The following is a 21516-nucleotide window of genomic DNA, read 5'->3' on the forward strand; positions in this document are numbered from 1 at the left end:
TAAGAGATTATGAATAGTGTTTGACTTTTAAACAGAGACCCTAGTGAATAGAACTAGACAAGCCAAAATCCAGGATGATTTCTTATCTAGACACATGTCAAATCTAGTTATGTTAAACTGTCTTCAGAAGACATGTGATTTAAATGGCAGCTCAATTAAAAGACTGTCATGAAGTCCATAAACATTCCAGATTTCTGCTCACATTTCACATACGTGTGATATTAAGGGGATTCTCTCCCTTTGAGCACTTAAGACTTGTAGAAATTAAGATTGTTGTCAGTATAAATCAGTGGGTTTAGCCTAATGATATTTTCACAGTTCAGTTCATTGTTTGGCTATATAAATAAATATGTTTTGAGACTTCACTGTAGTTAGGCTGCTTTACAATTAATATAGTCCAGATTTCTTGTAAAAACTTCTCTTGGTTGAGAGCAGCCTCTACTTCATATGCTGTTGGCTGGGGTTCCGGTTCAGCTGGACTGTCTAGTGGCCTCGCTCACATGCCTAGCATCTGTTGCTCTCTTACACTTGGGGATCAGTAGGACCTTTCTTGCATGACTTCTTGGGCTTCCTCACAGCATGGCAGCTAAATTCCAAGGGTGTTTTCCAAGATACAAAGGCAGAAACTGCAGATGTCATAAGATTTAGCCTCAGAATTTACACAGCATCATTTCTGCCACCTTCTTTTGATCAAAGCAATGTACCCCCTAGCCCAGTGCAAGGGAAGAGGAAATAGACCCCACTCCATGATGGGAACAGTGGCAAAACATTTTTGGCATTTGTAAACCTGCGTAAATCCTCTGAAATAAGTACTGTTATAATTCATACTTTAGAGAGGAGGAAACTAAGATTTAGAGAGGTAAATTTAGTGTTACCCAGTTACTAAGTGGTTTAAGCCCCTTATTAGGTAAGTTTGATGCTAGAGCTGGGGCTTTTCATTATAGTAATATGTTGCCTTCAGGGTGTATGTCCGCAGATTAGATAAATTTGTCTTTGTACTCCAAAGCCAATATCTGAGGGTAGTTTTATTGATGTGGGGATTACTCCATTTGTAATCAGACTGAAATAGTAAAGGGATTTGATTCATATCATTGACCAGCTATCATGTGGTAAACACGTCTCTCTAAATTTGGATATTTCTAAAATCTTGGTTGAGATGAAAGTTAAAATTCTTAGATCTGATATTATCCTATGCCTACTACATATGTTAGCCACATTTCCTTACCAAGAACAAATAAATGAAATCGATTTTTAAACCGTAAGTTTCCGATGAGGATATTCTGTTCTGGTAGTCTGTATTTTTCATAGGGTTTCAATATTCTAGTATCTACTATTCATTAACCTGAAACATAGAGCTTTTAAATTGCCTTTTATTATTTCTTAAAATTTCTGCTACTCTGTGGTTTTGTTTTGTGGTTCTGTTATTCAAGGATTTTTCTTTGTTGAAAAAAAAATATCAAACAACAAAATGACAAGGCTTCCAGATATGCTAATGAGTTTTTATACTTACTATAATTTCAATTATCTGTGTTAGATTTTTGTATACTGAAGGATTTCTACAGTCTCAGACTGAAGCATATTGAGGAATGTCTATAAGTTGAAAATATTGTATAGCATGCTATACATACGTGCTAGTTGCAGATTGTGAAATGAATTTTTGCCTAAAGCATATGGGCTTTTAGTGCCAGAGCTGTCTAATCACCTCCTACTGGCTGGAATAGAACTGAAGATAGCCCTGTAGAATGTTATGGGACCTCAGAACTTGGTACACAGTCACCTTGTTTTACAGAGGAAAAACTTAAGATAGAGTATCTTTTAGTTCTTTTTCACATCATGGGACAGGTAGAGTTGGGTCTAGAACCCTATGATACCAGGGCCCTGTTTTTCTCTATTATACCCCAGTATTTCTTTAATGAGGCTTATTGTTGGAAATGTAGAAACCAGTTATCCAGGAGGTCTTATAACTACCACTCAGCTACAGAATAAGTTATATCCAGTTTAGCTTCTGCCAGTTTAAGGAAATCTTAGACCTATTTGTTGTGCTATATTTAGAAAGTTTAAGAATTTTATAGTGGTCCAGGAAAATTTTCTGCTAACAACTGATAAATTATTACAGCCATGTTTTTCTATGAAGCCTCTAACTTTTACACACACATACACACACACACACACACGTGTACGTGCGTGTGTGTGTGTATAGAAAGAAAAGTCCAAATATAGTCTTACAGCCTTGGAAAACAAACGCCCCCCCCAAAAAAAAAAAAAAACGGCATTTTTCTATGGGGCTGTAGATTTTGAAATTACTCCTTTCTCTTGAACCAGTGTCATATATACATATATATCTGGTAAGCTGAAGAGAAAGTGTGGGTAATTGAGCCCTCTTATCATATATTACTAATCATATATTACTATAAATTTCTTCTATGGTGTATGACAAAAAAATATATGTAATATGCTAATTTGTCTGTATAACTATTAGGGACTTTCCTGTAAAAATAATACAACTTGAATTGCATTTTTTAGGAGATTATTATAAAGGCAGGAGATAAAGTTACCACTTAGACTATTCATTTTATTTGAGCAGTTCTTGGACTGTTTGACCTTTGTATTCCCTGCTTTATATTCTGAAAATGTGAAATTATAATTGAGTAATTCTTTTAGGGACAGATTTGGAAATGTGCCATTGGTGAATGTACCATGGGGGAAGGGCTAATATTTTTCAGAAAATGGGAATTAATGGTTAAGTAAATGGTTTGGGGTGACTGCACCAGAGATGCCTTCTCTACTTGAAAGTTAAAGCAGCCTGCCTGGATATGAGTGGGGCCTGTCAGAGGATGATGCGTGGTGGTGTCTGGAAATGTATTCACTGTCCTTCAGATACATTGTAAGTTTGCCTGAGAAAATCAGTGTAATAGCTTTTCAATGACATTTTTGTTTCTTCGTGAAAACAGGAAAGTTTAAAGAAAAGAGGAAAAACTTTTTATGAGCTATTTAGAGGTTATTTGTCTTCTTGTGTATAACCCATATTTTTTTTCTATTTATAATGTGATGTTTAGCTTTTTGATATAACTGATACTGTACTGGCATACTATTTATTATCCTGCTTTTCTCATTTCACACTTTTATTTCAAGGTGTGTGTGGGTTTACACACACGTAAAATGTGATGGTATTCATGTCGGATTACACTAACAATAAATGAGAATTTCTTGGCAAAATTGCATTTGTTTTTATTTTTATGTTTGACTAACCATATGAGTAAAGATAATTTTAACCCCAGGGAAAGAATTTTCTTCTGTCAGTAACACCCAATATGAGCACCAGAGAAATGAGCTATCTCTTTCTTCCTTCTGTGATTCATTTGTCTTTCACCTGCTCTGCTCCAAGAGGGCAGGGTTGAAGTAGGACAAAGGTATTAATAAGAAAAATTCCCAGAGCCGCAAGGAGGAAGTAATTGTCAGGGAACAGACAGTGTGATGGGAAACTGTTACACTTCCTCGGGAAATATGACAAATGTGTTCAATTTATTTCAGTTTCTGGAAACTACTCATGGGGAATACAGCATTAATTTCCTTTAGCATGCTCATATTATATTTTGCCATTCACAAAAAAATAAATAAAAAGATAGGAAAAGAAAGATCTCAGAACTCACAGGACGAAGATTTTTTCTAATTTAGAGTCAATCCTGGCTTTTTAATTCTCTATTCAGACTAGTTTTGTTAAAATCCTTTATTATCAAGGTTTAGAAAGTTAATGCCTTACTGTGTATATAGTTTCCTTGAGCTGTTTTTTTATGTACTGTGCCTATATGTTTGTTAGCAGTGATTTGGAATTAAGAAATCCTTTATAGTTCTTTAAATATTTCCATGGTCCTTGAATTTAACATTTGTTGGATATCTATTATATAAGAAGCTATTATAGGTAAAATAAGACTTGTTCTTCTCTAACAAAGGCTTATGCTTTAATAGAAGTGCAATGTGATATGTTTATAAAATAAAACCATGATGCTCTTCAAAGAAACCTTTGCGCTGTGGCAGGTAACGTGAAGTGGCAGAAGTGGTGTGGCATTTAAGAGTTTGAGAGAGTACCTCTGAGAAGAGGTATGGAAAAGGTACCATGGGAGTCCTTTGACATAAAACGAATGCAGGTTAAAGTTAAACAGACTGAGATATAAGGAATGTTGGATCAGAGAGGAGGGAAGAGATGGATTGCGTCAGGGTGTGGATCATGAAAAACAGATCACTCAGATAGCTCGAGGGAAGCACAGAGAAATGGTATGAAAATTGGCGAAAGGTAGCTTGGTTCCCTGGAAGGTAGAAATCCTTGAAAATATTATGTTAGAAGAATTTTCAGCTGTACTCTATTGAGTAAAAACCTAAGAGAAACCATTCTTAAAGTATAAAATATGATAAAAAAAAATAAGTGGAGTAGGACATGTAACAACATTAAGAATTTCCCATCAGAAGAGGTAAATACTAACTGACTAAATCAGATTCCTGTGTCTGTCTCTGTCTCTCTGTCTCTGTCTCTCTCTATGTCTCTGTCTCTCTGTTTCTCTCTCTCTCTCTCTCTCTCTCTATATATATATATACATATACATATACATATACATATATATATATATATATATATATATATATATATATATATATAATTTCCAGTGGCGTACTGGAAATTACAAAGGAAAAAAGTTAATCCAGATTTTAAAATAATGTCATTTCAAAGTTAAGTTTGTTTTGGTTGTTGATGAGACCCTCTTAAATTTTTTTTTAAATAAAATTACCCCAGGTCATAAGAATACAGTTTGAACTTCTAATGTTTCTTTTCTTTTTAAAAAGAGCCTAACAATGAAAATAAAACAAAGAAAACAAAGTTCTACTATCTTCTGGTTGTTTCTATATGAATCTCATACCAGCGATGACTTTCCACTTAGTTCACAGAACTTTCATTATATTTTTATCTTAAATATAAAAAGGAATGTAGGAGTAGGTTTTTTCTTTTCTCTTTTAACTAATAGACTGGTCTACATTTTTAACATTTATTGTACAAAAGGATACTTGTTACAGATTAGGCTTAATCAGAGAACGTCTAGTATTAAAGACAAAAGAGTTTTCTTTATTGAAGTAGATATTGTTAAGCTTTTAAACCAGATGAAAGTATGAGTGATCATATTATATTTTAGTAGATTCTCATGGTACATTTCCATGTAAAACTGTTGAAATCATCAAAGGGTTGTCATTAATCCTACTTTGGCATTGCCACAAAGTTAAAATAATAGATATTTTAAAAAGTTATTTGGGAAGCTTTATTGAATATATTGAGAGAAAGTTTATTGTAGTCCTTTTCTTCATGCAAACTGGTGCCGTAATCATAGGAAATTTTAAAATCCACATGAATGGCCCCATCCAACCTTGGAGTCATGTAATTCCTAGCCTAATTCACCTTCACTCTACCTACCCATCGCAGGCCACTTTCTAGCCAGAACTGTATCACCCCAGACGTCATAAACTCCTTTGTCTCTCCCTGATCCCCGCTCTCTCCTGGTTCTATCTCAGCTTTATGCTTACTACATTTTTCTGTACCTTTGAAGATCTCTAAGCCCTTTAATTAAGAGTAAGACTGTGTCATCTTCGTCTTACATCATCAGTGCCTAGACCAACCCTAGCATATAATAGACAATCAAGATTTGTGGAATAAACGACTGAATGGATGAATCAAATACTTGTCCATCGTTTGTTATGGAATTATGAAAGGCCGCCATAGATATTGATGATCTTAATAAGGTGATGATGATTTTACCTTATTAAGATGGCTATCAGTGTAATGGACAGTAGTAGTATATGGATCAAAGAAACAGCTATGATAAATATTTATACTTTTAAACAGAAGTGGTAGGTATAATAGTAATAATTAATGAGTATTTTTACAATTAGATGTATTAGGCTCTTACCTATAGGTCTTATTTAATTTTTGCAACAACTCACTGAGATAGGCATTTTTGTTTATAATTTTTAGAGATGAGGAAACTGATTCAGAGAAAGGCGAAGTAACTTGTTCAAAACTACTAGCAGAGTAAGGATATAAACCCAGTACTATAAAACTTCAGGGCCAAACTCTTTAATATAGTTGAGAAATTAAGCAGAATATCTTTTCAATATCTCCTGGGAACTTGTCAAAGATACTACATTTGAACATAATAGGCATATTAATGTTTGATTTATGATTAAGGCATTTATAAATTTGCAGATTGTCCAATTAGAACTATTTTTGCAAGCAATTATATTTACCCTGAGGGTAGCATCCTTATTTTGCTCTTAATAGACCTCTGTAGGCTGCCTGTTCAAGAGTGTGCAATGGAGAGATCAAAAGATGCCCAAGGCTCATCTTCCCCAGCCACAATCTGGGGCTTCACCTCCCTAGCCATGTTAGTAGTGGATTATGTATTCTGCAACAAAGGAAAAAGGCCTTCCTTGGTTATCTTTTTTAATGTAGTTTTTGGACTAATATTGTCTGCTAAATTCCTTTTTAAGTAATCAGTTTGATTTTTCCAAGATAACATGGAGCAGCTTGACACATTGTCCTACTGCCTGCCTGTCTCAGGTTAGATCACTTTCTGTGGACACTCCTGACTTCTCTTTTGACTTGAAGTAGACTCTGAACCTTTGTTGGTATTTGGACTTTTAAAATGTGCTTCCTACTCATCTCGGAGGTATTGAAAACTTTAAAGCATTTAGACAGGGGAAATGGGTTAGATCTCGTTTTATTTAAGACTCTCAGGATCTGTTTTAATAATAGTCTAGTCCCAAGACAATGCTTACATCAGCCTACTCTCCTCAAATTCTTAGGAACTGAAGTGTTTCCAAGGTCAAAAATAGTGTGAAGTAACTTCATAAACCTATCTTGGAGGGCACCACATAAGAAATACAGTGAAAGAAAATTACTTTTTAACTGGATGGGGATCTCATTGTAAGTGCCACTGTTTATATTCTTTATGTTATGCTTTTCTTTTTATATTGAATTTGTTTCACCTTGTAAAGCTTAAGGAGAACATGTTCTAGCTTTTAAATGTGAGAATTGAATTATTAATAGTTTTTAAATAAAAAAATAAAGATCTCTCCTTCTCCCCAAAGCAGTACATTCTCACAAACAGTACCTCGCAGATATAAAGTGTCATTTAAAGGTTTTCATTAATTCAGCATTTAAAGCTTTTTATCCTCCCTTGATATATGACAGCTGTTTTTTGAGTGGACAAAATACAAACACGACATGCAATCTAATTAGAACACATTCTTTGTTTTGTGTGTGCTTCACGATTAGCGGAGGCTACTAATCAAGTCAACTTATTTTTATTTTTGAAATTCAATTCTTCATGTCAGGTTGTTGCATTTCTCCCACCATATTGTATCGAAATAACTTATTCATGTTTTTTTGTCCCATACCATGTGATAAATTTATTAAGGCTAGAATTGTGTCATCCTACATTAAACCTTGTGTCCCTCTAGTCCACTTATGTTGTCTGTAGCCACCTTAAGCTATAAAGACCTACCTATTCATGAATAGTCAATCTTCATCATTTCAAGAGTCATGCTAATTCAGTCTAGTTCAATCTCACATTCTGTGCAGTAATGTAACTCGACTTTTGGAGAAATTGATTTGTACCATTTCAGAGAAATACAATGTTAGGTGATTGAATCAAGATAAAAGAGTATTTTGCTTCTTAGGTGATATTCTTGGAATTGCTCATATTTTTATTATTTTTTAATGTAGCTAGCTTTCTCTTTTTCCTTATGTTTTTCTCCTCCCTCCCACCTTCCCTCATCTTCAAGGCTTCTCTAACATTAACATCTTTATTTCTTTACCCAGTGTCGAAATCTAGAAGCAACTTTTTGATTACTTGGCATATCAAAATACTTTTATTTCATAATTAGTTCTTACAAAATCTCACACAAAATTTTTAAAAGGGCTTCATTTTTTAATGGTTAATAGGAAATAGTAGTGAAAATCAAGCATCTCTTACATTAAAAGTGAAAGAGTACTGCAAAATCCCTTGTAAAATTAAATTTATATTTTTAAGATTATTAAGTCTTTCTAGACAATTTTTTTCATTGTTTTGGGGTAGGAGAGTTTTAGTGATAGAAACATATTCTTAATTAGTAAACATCCAGTCTTTATTAAGCAATTATTATTGGTCTTATGATGAGAGGCAATCAAGTATGCTTAGGGAAAATTAGTCAAGTATGGAAAAAATTCATAAAAGGAAAAAACATTCCAGCTGTTACCTTTCTTCCCACTATGTCGAAATGTTTAGAAATAACTGTTCTTGGAATTTACTTTCAAAATTGGAGTTTTTGTTTTCGTTTTTGTTTTTAAAATATCTTAAAAGTGCAGAGTAGGATGGGGAGTTAAAGAAAGCACACAACGTATAGCAAAATGTAGTAAACAAACAAGAAACCCACCATTATATAAAAAACAAAACCTATTTGCTGTGATAATAAACTTAAATGACATCAGATAGTAGAATTAGCAGCCAGTTCTTTTAGTTTCATGTCATAGATAGCAAGTGTAAATCACTCTTTTAAATAATGGGTTTCCAAAATCATCACTTACATATGCAAGGTATAAGTGTGAATTTAAAAACTAGGTATAAAATAAATATAAGTATATATAGTCTATATGTGAAAAATAAGGTTGCAAAACTCTTGCATTGATGTATTTTTAACAACTTGAATTTAAGTTTTTTTAAAGACTAAAGGCAAAATTTATCTTTTCATGGCCTTAGAATGCAAAAATGTGACTCACTTGCAGAAACAAGAAAATCGAACTATATTTTTAGCATTTTATAACTGAACAGTGACTAGTTATAGATCCTAGTGATTACTAGAGCTTCTGGACTGTAAATTAGAAAGAGAAAATGTTACTATTTCTCTTTTAAAGTTTAGTATCTACATAGCCAGCCAGTGGATCAAATATCCCAAATGGGTAATCACTGGCATTGTGCTTCAGACTTTAGATCTGACAAATAAAAATGAACAGCATTTGGATACGATTAAAGAACAAAGAAACGAGGGGATGGAGAGCAACCAATTCAGAAAATATGGAACAGTTGGTTCACCCTAATTATAGCCATCTTGATTTTTCTTTTTTCTTATGTATATATCAGTTGGAAGTTTGGTAGAAAATTAACCCTTTTGTCTAATTATAGAAAGAAATTTGTTGCAGATTTTCTAAAGTGACTTTGTACTTTTCCATAAACTCAAATTTCAAAAGTCAGTTGCAGTTTGTGTTGGTCACAATCCTTTCCTTTGATATATAGTTCAGCAGTTTACTTTTCATTTTATAAGACTGAATTTCTTATATCTACCATCATTTAAATGATATGTTGACATAAATGAGAAGATCATAGATTCAACTAATTAAAAACGTTTTACATTTTAAGTAGTCTGAATTGCGTGGAAGTGTGCCCGAATCTAAACAAATGATGAAACATTATGCATAATGATAATGAATTTGCAGATTGTTTAGTGTTGCCATTCAGGCACTAAAATAAGGCCTAAATTTTGACCTCTGTTTTTCATAAATATTTTCATAGATAATTAAGGTTGTAGAAATTGGTAAGCATTTGGTTTTCCAATACAGTTGAATTTATTGAGATGTAGATTACCTTGTACTTTATTGCTTTCTCCTCATTTCTACTTTTTTCACTTTTTATCACATTTATTTTGTATTCATTTTATATAGGAAGTTATATATTTTTTTGTAAATATTTTAGGAAGAGTGACACCCACTGACTTTATTGACAGGTGCCTATTATATAGTCTCTTTGGTACCTAACACTTTTTTGCCCATTAACTTGAGAGTCATCAGACACAGGTACATGAGTAAAAATGAGGCAGAGAACCACCTCTTTTAATTTCAAAGTCATATTGAAACATTGTAGGGTTTTATATACATTGTAGATTTGATAGCTTTCTCTTTTAATTTTCCTCTATATTTACTTTTAGTATTAAAATAATTGAACCCCAATCCTACCCCTCAGACCCCTCAACATATACACAAAAGCTACTGACAGCTCAAAATGGAAAGATTGTATATGGGCATATTGAGTTCTGATGCTTCTGAATAAACAGGAATATAAAGAAGCAAGGTCAGTTTAAAACTGTAAAGTTCTTAAGTATTTTGTGTTTCAATTGCTTCTTACTACCTAGCACTGATTAATGTAATAATGTTGTAAACTTATGAAATGGTAGGAAGGAGTGCAGATGATAGCGTTATTTTGAAGTGTGACTTAAGTCTTAAATCATGTCAGAATCCCCAGAATTTAACATGGAAATTAGAATAGAGGCAACACCTAAATTTTCCTCCATTCCAAACCATTTTTTTTTTTAATACTTTCATAAGTTTTTATTTCTAAAGCACAGAGAAATGATCATGGCCTTGGTCTGTTTAATCCATTTTGGCTACCCATTCCTTATAGCAGGAGTTCTTAACAAGGGAAGTACATTAGAATCGCTCAATGAACTTCTAAAATTTATGCATATCTGGAACTCATCATCAAAAACTGATGTTTTTGGTAGGAGTGGAAGTGTATTTGACAAAAGCTTTGTACATTGTTTCAGATTCCTGTAATGTCATGTTCCAACCAAACTCTCTCATCCTGTCTTATGCCACTTCCTCTAGTCACCTTCTCTTCTCTAGCCATGCTAAAGCTAGATATTATACAAATAGTTTTATTCCATACCTCTATACTTTTGTACATGCTATCTCTATTCTCCATAATATCTTCTCCTCTTTTCCTCTCTCCCCTTCTCTCCATTTTGTCTTTCATCTGTCAGCTAATTTACCTTCCTAGTTTCTCCTTTGACCAGTCTTTCTTTATTTCCCCATGTTAAAATGATCACTCTATCTTTTGTGCTAAGCACTTATACTTTAAATTTTTAAGTGTCTATCTCTCTCATTAAACTCATGTAATATATCTTGTTCATGTTTCTATTAAATGACTATATGGATTAATAAGTGAAAACCCTGTTAGAAATTTAAATGTACAACTTTTTTGAACATTGTTTTTTAGGGGCATTATTATATTGAGGTTCATGGTCAACAACCAAGACCTAGGTTGACACTGTACATAATTTTATTTTTCATAATATATGGTTCCGTTAAAACATATGCATTATATATATTTATTTTTTTCCTTCGTTTTTTTTTTCTCCATGTCTGTAGGCGAAATCTCACAAAACTGTCCCTTATCTTCAGTCACATGCTGGCAGAAATCAAAGCAATCTTTCCCAATGGGCAGTTCCAGGGAGATAACTTTCGTATCACGAAAGCAGATGCTGCTGAATTCTGGAGAAAGTTTTTTGGAGACAAGTAAGTAAAAATCATTTTATAGTTTGGATTCATCTTTGAAGACTGACCTAGTCCTGCCTCTTGTTTTATATGGTATATAGATTTTACTCAGTATTTTGAGAATGTACTTGAGTGTTTTCGAAACGTGTTTTGATGCTAATTTTTCAATTTAGCCACAAAAAATATACCTCAGTAATTGAATAGTTTTATGTTATTACAAAGTAAATATCAGTTATATGGCATTTATTTGTTTCATGAGAATTCACTGAGTTAAATAGTTTGCTCTAAGAAGCAAATGAATATAAGATAGTGTTACTATACATGAAAAGCTTATAACTTTTATAATTTAGTAAACACACAAGACACATCGTAAGGGACAGAGAGGTATAAATACTTTAAAGATGGCATAATTGGTTGCTCTGACAATTTGGACAGGGGAACAATGGCTTCAGAATTTCAGGAATCAGGTATTACTTTGTAAAGGAGGTAGCGTGTGAGCTTGGTTAAGATCTGAAATTAAGGTAAGAGTAGGCCTTTACACCCTGATTCAGGCTTTCTTTGTATCATTGTACAGAAAGTATACTTGTTTAAACAAGATATAGAAGTGAAAGATAATGTTATCATAAAGTTGCATTATATCACAAAGTAGCTAAAATATTTTCCTTTAGATATGTCCTACCCAGGGACAAACTCGGGTGTGCTTGGTCAATAATAGGAATTGAATGTCTGAAGCTAGCATAACTTAAAGAAAACTGGCCAGACTTTAAAAAATTTAGATGGGAATCTCTCAAGAAGATGACCAAGAACTGAGCATCAGGAGGCAAATGGTTTCTTTAGTAACCTTTTAAGGGTGTCCTTTAATGAGAGAACCTCAGAATGTCTTTAAATATGGGCAGAACCCCCACTGAATATTAAGAAGGAAGAGTGATTGCTTACATATAGTTTTCATCCTGTAATTAAATGTCTGTATTTATACCTTAACTAGTGAAATGAGGCATGTAAAATATTGGTGTGTACTTCTGGTGGTCTTAGTCCTCTGATGCTAGTGAATTAACTATAACGTTGGGTTTCCTTTTCTTTAGGAAGTGCCAAGGTTATCTATGATCAGCATATACTTATATAGAGCAATACACATTTTATTACATGCATAATTTTTTTGGCTTTGGAAATGTTAGTCTTTTTCCCATTCGTCAAATAAAATATATTCTGAATTATTTTTAGACACTAATGGAGGAAATGCCACTATTACTATTAATAGGGACATTCTGTGTTCTCAAAACCTAGCTCTTTGTAATTCTCCAATTCTAATCACAAATGAGGAATTAAAAAAAAAAAAGAAGGAAAGGTTCATCCTCATCTGAATTAGAATAACAGCCCAAAGTGTACTCATTAAATATTTGTGAATGGTAGAAAGGAGAAAAGCATTGCTGAGTTCTGGAAGGATCTGAGAGAATTTCTTGAAGTTACAACTCATATATTAACTTTGTGAGCCTAAGGCAAACAGTTGGTAACCTTCAAAATAAACTTTATCTTGAAATTTTAAGAAAATCTATAGGACAAATTGTTGGTGGTATTTCTGTTTGAAAACTGAAAGTTCTAGTGAGTTATGAAATTGTTTGCTTTTCAGAAGGTCAGTAAAAAATGGAAAATTGTTCACACATTTTTTTCAGGAGAGGAGTTTGTTTTGCTGGCACCTCAGGCCACAAAGAATTATGCATTTCAGACATCTTTATTTCTCTTTATTTATGGCTATAGACATCAAGGGGCTGAAATTTCTGTTCAATTGCTACATGAGTGAAATCACTATTAAATCAAATGGGGGATTCTTGAAACACTGATTAAGTACTCTCCCTACCTCCCAAATTCTTGTACTTATGTCTCCTGTCTTCACTTACTTGAGAAAGCTGCTTAATTTTTCTTTAACATTTTTACTTTGAGGATGAGAGCCAAATTTAAAGCTCCTGGAACTCAGATATATTTCTATAGCCATCAAAATTAATGATTCTTTTAATAGATCATTGGAGAAACCATCTTTATATTCTCCATGGGTTTTTACCTTATAGTTCTGCAATATTTTATTGAACAAGTGAGCAAATGAATGAATGATGTAGCCTTTGAAAAGGTTGAATTATTTTATCTTCCTTGTGCTCTGATACTAATTTATATTTTCACATAACTTAGTACTTATATGAAAGCATTCCTGTCATTTATCTTGCTACACACTGAAGTCATGTGAGAATATTTTTACATGACCTAACCAGTGCCTTTGAACTTAAAGCAGTATTTTTCCCCCAAAAAAGTAGAACTATTGAGAGGTTAGTTCTAAAAACAGCCAAACAGATTATGATTTTTCTAAAACAGCTTTTAGCTTAAGGAGTATTACTGTGATATTTTTTCTGCCCCAAAAGGAACTGTCAGCAAGAAAAAAATATTAAGATTGAATTAAAATTGGGAAAAAGCTATTTTTCAAAGGACTTTGTAAAACTCCTAAAGACAATTTTAGGATCTAGACCTTATGAAAACAGGCAGCGGACAAAAATCTTTCAGTGTCATATGCCTAATAGTTAATTTCTGTGTTTCTCAAGCTTTTTGAAGTCATGGCAGGGTCCATCTCTCTGCTCAGTACCCAAGCTCAGCTGTCCAGAGGCTCTGCCTGCTTGAAGTCCTGAGCAATAACACATAATGTGTCATAGTAAACTGTGCAAATTATTGAATGTTTTAATGGCCGATTAGGAGATTGTAGAAATGTGTAGGAAAAAGGAAGTGACATAATTGAATAAATGTGTCTAAATTCTGCAAAATGAGACTAGTACCAAACTGAATTTTTAAATTAGTAGTTTGTAATCTAGAAATTTTAAAGTATGAAGCCCCAAAAATGTATTTACAAAAATGTAAACCCCATTAATATATTAGACTCTGGGTGACAGTGATTTTTCTAAGCAGGTCAGGTAGCACTTACTGGGGTACTCATGCTAAATACTTTTTCACTTTGAAGAAATTTAGACATGCCTTCCCACCCAAACTGTAATTCAGCAAGAACCTTGGATTCTAACTCCTGAATCATTTTATGTGTCTTCTCTTCCATGTCTTTTAAATTCTGTTCTACAATTTCAAGTTCAAATTCAAGTTCTTCCCTAGCTTTCTGGTTGGTCTCCCTATTTTCAGTAACAACGTAGCCAGTTGTTTTCCTTAGTGAGACCAGTGAGCTTTCTAAAAAGTAGAACTAATCATCTTTTTTTTTTTTTTTTTTGGCTTGAAGTGCTTCTATGAATCTGTATTGATTCTGGGTTAAAGTCTAAAATCCTGTTAACATGACAAGCTTTAGAAACTATTTTTTTTTCCAGCTTCATCTCTTTGTACTCAGCTCATCCTCAAAAAAACAAACTCCTTAACACTATACTTATTTCCTAATGCGTGTGTGTTCCCCCTCTCCCCGCCCCCCCCCATCCCCATCTCAGTGTATTCGTTTCTGTATATTGCACCCACTGCGTGGGAAGCCAGTTTCCAGTGCTCCATGAAGTGTTGCCACATTGGAGGCTTTCCTTGATTAGTACCCTGATCTAAGGTAGAAAGCTCTACTCTGTGCTTCTAGATACCTGTGCTCACATCTGTACTACTTCACTGCAATGAACTGCTGACACGTTTGCATTTTGCAGTCGAGTAAGAAGGTTCTTTGAAGGCAGAGACCATGCCTTACTGATTTTTACTTCTCAGAGCTGGGCACATTTCCTAGTATGTTTAGGCACTAATAAATGTTAACAAATCATCTGAATAATTGGATGGGCGGATGGGTAGATGGGTGATGTTTATTCTATGCTCAAAATTTCAATGACATTATTATCTACAATGTTTTAAAAATCATCAGTTCCTACAGTTCTCTCTGAAATACCTGTCTTCTCGCCTTTCTTTTTTACCGTTCCCGAATTTTGACACCCTTCTTCAAATCGAGTTCAGAAGTCCCCCTATTTGTGGTGTTCTCAATAATCATCACCCTACCACACATTCAGCTTTAATTACTCCATGATTTGTGTTCCTGTTGTATTTTAAATATTTATATTGTTGAGTGTATATTTACTGCATGGGTCTTTTCAGCTCAACCTATGAAACTTCCTGTTGACTTTGTATACAAAAATTAGTGAAAACTAATTTTTATTAGTTACTTATATGTTAAACTCTGTTCAGTGCTTTCATATGAGATAACTCTATTTTTACAATAATCATTTTTAAAATGGTTATTGAATAAGCCCTTCAGGTACTGTATGTATAACAGATATTTAGTAATTGTTGGTTGAATTCATGACTTATTTTTCCAGCATTTACGTTTTCTCTTCCTTAATGTCTTGTTCTTCAGTCAAGTGGATTATTTGGCTCTTTTCTGACACATCACCAGTTACAAGTTTCTATGTACTTGTTGATATTACTTCTTCCTTTTGAAGATTTTTATAATCTTTGTCATCAAAGTAAAACTAATATTTCAGTGTTCATCTAACTTTAATTCTAGACCTGTTGTTATTACTAGATCTCTTTTTAAGCTGTTCATAAATGTACTGTCGATCCTAAAATCTCTATTCCTAGTCTACATTCTTTCCACGGCCTCAAGGTTGTAGGTCTAGCCTACTAATAGATATCGTCACATGGATTTATCTAGGTGCACAAAACCGAACATATACCAAACTGAACTTATGTGGTTACCAAATCTGCTTTTCTCCATATTTTTTGTGTCTCAGTGAATAGTACCCAGTTGTTCAAATCAGAGATTGAGGCATATTTGACTCCTTTTGTTCTCCTTATATATCTTAATAATAGAGTGTGGTTAATTATTAATTCTACAAATAATATAATTCATATTTAACTTTGATGGAGGTTCTATAATCTCTAGAAATCCAAAAGCAGAGCCAAAATAAATAAATAAATGTTTTGTAAAATGGTGTGTATCTCTATATAAAAGCTGGGTAGAATATGAGAATCTGTTCTGCTTACCATAGGAAAAAATTATCTATTTAAATCTTGTCTCATTATCTCTACCTTTGATTTCCTGGGGAAGTGGTATGGACTTTCTTTTTGTTCCCTGTATTTTCCTTTCAATTTTAATAAGAGACAAAGAATGATAGTTTCTTTACCTTTCCAGTGAGTGAGATACATGTTTTTCTAGCATATTAACAAGATCAATTTTTCTCATAGTCAAAGAAAAGGCAGCTTAATGACATTTAATTAAAAGAGGGATTGCACAATAGAAAATAAATACTTTTACAAGGAAACTGCAGCAGTAGCTCTATAAAGAAAAAAAAAGAGAGCTCAAGGAATGCTATTTAAAGTTCCATTATTTAGTCAATTCCTATACCTGTTTTTTAAAAATCAATATATCAATAAGGAAAATAAAATTGCAATTATTATTATCTCTCTTAGGCTATACCCTGAAAGCTGTGTCCATTTTTGCCCCTTTGGACTATGCGCATAGTTGCATTTTTAAAACTCCATTCTTTGGAGCCCGAGAACAATGGAGACCTATTGATGGGTTTTTTAAGTAGGGAGGTGGTCACACTGGCATTTTAGGTGAGTCACTCTTGCTTAAGTATGGATAATGAATTTGAGCAAGTTTCTAAAAGCATTTGATTGTATACTTCATTACCAAGTACTTTTTGAGCATATTATTTATCTGTTTTTCAATAACAACAACAAAAATGTTGACAGCTAAAAGCCATTTTCTTTTGTGGGCGGTAGGGATGCGGGGTTGGGCGGGGGGAGGAGGGGGAGGGGGGCGGGGGGGGCGGGTGGCGGGGGGGTGGAGGGAGGTGAGAGGGAGTGAGTGGAGGGGGGGGAGGGGGGAGGGAGTGGGCGTGCGGGAGGGATGGGAGGTGATGGGGAGATGAGTGGAGGGGTGGAAGGTAGGGGATGTCTGCGTGTGATAGGAGCGTGTTTTAGGCGATTCTTTCTCTTTCTCTTTCTCTTTCTCTTCTCTTCTCTTCTCTTCTCTTCTCTTCTCTTCTCTTCTCTTCTCTTCTCTTCTCTTCTCTTCTCTTCTCTTCTCTTATTTTAAAGACACGGTTTTTTTTAGCCATATGCTAGCCAGGAAGGACCAGGTCCTGGGGCATGAAGTCTGCACCACCAGCAACAGGACTAGGTAGAAAAAGACAGACAAACATGTCTGGTGCCCCTGGAGTTGATGGGTGTTTTTATACATTATATTTTGAGGAAAAATTTTTGAAAGAATTTACATTGGTTAAATATAAAGGGGATAAGTGGGAAAAGATGAAGCAAAGGCAGTTCTGTGATAGGTTTACAGTCAGTAAGAAATATTTTCTACTTTTGGTTCGTGCACATGCAGGATGCAGTGGATATCTGGTGGTCATTACAGAAGTTAATTCAGAGCTCCCACATACATTCAGGAATGTGAGCAATCTGTTAGTTGTCCCACAACTATTAATTGGTTACTCTTTTACTCTCTGGCCTGATGTAATTTAATGTAGGACAGATAGCTCAGAAGTTTTCTCTTGTCACTGTCTATTGTTTGCATAAATACACACACACATACATATAAGCTATACAAATAATGTATATTCTCATGTATCATACTAATAAAGGACACATTATAATATAAATTTAAAAAAACACAAGAACACAAATAGAATTTCAGTATTTTCTTCTTTTCTCAAAAAGGATCATCTTGTATACCACCCGAAGTCTATAACTGACTGTCCCTTCTACACGTTACCCATTTTAGAAACTGATAAATTAGAAATAGGATAGATAGGAGGCTATTGTAGAAAGCTAAATGAGATATTAATATACTTAAAATAATATGTAAAGTGAAATATCAATATACAAAGTAAATTACCTACCTATCTATATATAAGACAAAAGAAGTATACAAACATAAAAATGATATGAAGATACAGTTAACCATTCTGGTTAATCCTGATGATTAAGATATATGAGGTTAAAGAATGGAGTCAAATATGTCTCAATCTCTGCTTTGAACAACTGCATACCATTCACTGAGACTAGAAAAATAGGAAGAAGAAGAGATATAGCAACCAGATAAGTTCAGTTTGGCATGTGTTCGGTTTTGTGGACCCAGATGAATCCATGTGACAATATCCGTTAGTGGGCTAGACTTACAACTTTGGAAAGAATGTAGAATAGGTATAGAGAGTTTAGGATTAACAGTACATTTATGAGAATTTGCAGGTTGAAAACCTGTGGAATGTTTTTCTTGACCTCATGCCATATTTAAATTAAAACCAATTATTTGTTAACTTTTAAAAATTATTTTTACACAAAAATTTGTATTGAATTTCCTTGAAAAATTGGAAGGATGGCAACACTAGATCTGAGTTCAGACAGGGCAAAAAGTTGCTAGAATTGGGTGCCAGCTACCCAATTTAGATATGTTTTCCTCCAGTTTAGTGCGGTGCCTACCCGAACATCTTTACCCATTTTCATTATTTGCCTGGTCCCCAGATATTTGATTTTCATAATCTCTGAAAGCTATTGAAGCCATTGGACTAATTGATGTAGACCTCGAAGAATGTGCAGGGAGAATGAAGAGAACATATCCTTACAGAATTGTGGTGAAGTGTGCACAGAGGAAAACTAAGGAAATGGAGGAATCACCAGAAAAATAGTGAAAGAACCTAGGGAGTATGGTATTACAGATGCTAAAGGAAGATAGGACTTAAAGAAAGAGAGAGATGAATCAGATAGTATTACTTAAAGGTCAGCTAGATAAAGACTTAAAAAGTTTTCTTTAGGTATAGTAACAACAAAACATTTATAACCTAATTTATTTTCTTTTTAAAATTCTGTAAATCTCCTTTCTAACCAAAGATTTAATAGGCTCCACATGTTGCACTGAGGAGATGTGTTGGTTTTTTTGATGTGCACTGAGTCGGTAATGTTGGGTTTTTGGTGTGCACGGAATAGGTGCATTGGATTTTGCTTTGCACAGAGAAGGGAAATTAATGTGTTTTCATCCTCTGCCCAGACAGTTGGTGAATTATAGCCTGCCATCCTAGGAGATAGAGTCTAAAAGTATCATTTCTTATTTTGAAGTTTCTAAGCTCCCCAGTGATAAAAAAAAAACCTTGTAACCTTGTCCTCCAAAGTCTAACCTGTTCTTGTATCCTGATTTTGGCTACTTATTTTACTTCCTCATCTTGAACAGAAATTAGTTCACTTTGTTGGTTTTGCTCTGCCAAATGAGGAAAATATATTTGTGACATTCGCTGAGATCATTAACGTTTCCTGACTAATTCTGGATATTAAGTCAGTCACTCAAACTTCCAGAAATTGTCTTTCTAAAGTGTCATTTAAAAAGTTTTTTTTGTACAGGCCCCAATAATTTTTTTAAAGTGAACTTCGAATTTCTTCATTTTTTAAAATTTCTAGTCATATGAACAGCTTTATTTAATTCATTAAAACAAAAGTTTTAACATATATATAATTTAATATATTAATATGTAAATTTAAAAATATGTATTTATTAAGCCCTTCTGTGGCAGGACTTTCTAATTTTAGGGTACATAATTCTTTTATTTTTTTTTTTTTTTAAATCTGACCCCAGCAGAAGGCATCTTGCTGTGCATGAGCTATTGTATCTCATGTATATTATGAAACTACCAAGTATCACTGAACTTTGAGGGAAAATAAATTGAAGAATAGTTCTATGTTAGAAGGAAAAGAGCAATATCTATTGATTTAAGACCAGAATCTTTCTGTTTTTCTATGGTCAATGGCTATTAAGTGGAAAAATTAAAAATGAAATTTCGACTTTTTTTAAATTAATTTTTATTATGGCGGCATTAACAAAATCTAGTAAGTTTCCAGTGTATATTTTAACATAAGCCATATATGTGTTTGTATGTGTGTGTAGGTGTGTGTATGTGTATGTATATGTGTGCGTGTGCGTGTGTATTGCAGTGTGTTTGACATGTTTTGATGGATTATATTTGCAGTTTTTCTTCCCATTCCTTTCCATCAATAATATTTATTTTCAAAGCTGAAAAATAAATGGAATTACATACATGTAATTTCATGTCTACAGGAAATTTACTGTTTATAATGTTCAAAAGTTAGGTTGTGAGACCAGACGATAGAAAGCATTTAATCTATTAAGTGAATGAAGTTACCGAGAAAATCAACAATAAAGTTAAAGGAGCTTTTACCCTTGTTTTTGCATTCTTTTAAACAACGTTTAATTCTAAATTTAACTTCTGTAATTTGAAATTGAGAATGATGCTTGTCCATTTTACAGAGAAGTAATGCTTGTCTACAGTATAGGCAAAATGTTATAATCTTTTTTTGACAAAGAAAAAAAGTTTATCACAAATACCCAGTATCGATATCTTTCTGTATGAGAGTCAGGCATTTTCACTTGTGAGGAAGAATAGTTAGATCTAATTGTGTATATCCTTGGTAACCATGTTAATCATCCTATCCATGATGAGTTGTAAGGTGAGTATTTGACTGGAGTAGTTTTTATATCCTCTTTCTGTAGGTTTCTGAAAAGTAATTGTTTTTCTCTTAGTAATGAAAAAAGAGAAGCAGCAAGTCTTAAAAATCTAGTTTCGTGTCCTTTAACGTATAGTCAGTACAAAAAAAGATTGGATTTAAGGAATAACTATGTAAAATGTCAACAGACTTAGCAATCACAGTACTAATATTTTGAATCCATAATAAAATCAAAATCTCAAATATCTTATGAATGTTCTATTGTCTTTTGAGCAAAGCTAACCCTCAGTTTAAAGGTAGCAACATTGAACATACCTTTGTTGATCAAGGTGAACTTTCTGAGGAAATTCAGGTGAAATCGAAAATAGTAATAGGTTAATAGAGAACAGGTTTTCATTTTGTTTAAAGTGAAGGTGACTTTTTATGTCCCTGAGCTAGAATGGATTTTAAACAACTATGACCGTCACTGCCAGCACCTTAGCAACAAAACCAGCATCCAAGAAACAAACATGTTGATTTCCTTGTTTATAACATGGCAGGTAATTTGTTCCCACATATCTTTCTCTTTCATCTTACATTTTTTAGTATAAAAAAATTTAAACCTTAATTGAAGTTTAATATATATATATACAGAGAAGTACACAAATCATAAATGTAGGGAGAGGAATTTTCATCAAGTGAAAACACCAATGTAGATGCCGCCCTTATGAGGTAATAATATG

At 33.5% G+C, this 21516-nt stretch overlaps 1 protein-coding gene across 9 annotated transcripts in view; it reads left to right on the forward strand.

Moving 5' to 3' along the window:
* CBLB (Cbl proto-oncogene B) overlaps positions 1-21516 on the forward strand; it is a 200431-nt gene that overhangs the window by 71628 nt on the left and 107287 nt on the right. For 8 of the 9 annotated variants that reach the window (XM_016151503.2, XM_016151498.2, XM_016151501.2 and 5 more), the window contains exon 4: positions 11219-11365. In XM_016151503.2, the coding sequence (XP_016006989.2) occupies positions 11219-11365 (147 nt within the window). Of the gene's footprint in view, positions 1-6843; positions 6965-11218; positions 11366-21516 lie in introns of those variants that run through there. The other variant, XM_016151506.2, reaches the window with a different exon arrangement.

This window comes from Rousettus aegyptiacus, unplaced genomic scaffold, assembly GCF_014176215.1.
Source record: "Rousettus aegyptiacus isolate mRouAeg1 unplaced genomic scaffold, mRouAeg1.p scaffold_m13_p_4, whole genome shotgun sequence".
NCBI classification, from domain to species: Eukaryota; Metazoa; Chordata; class Mammalia; order Chiroptera; family Pteropodidae; genus Rousettus; species Rousettus aegyptiacus.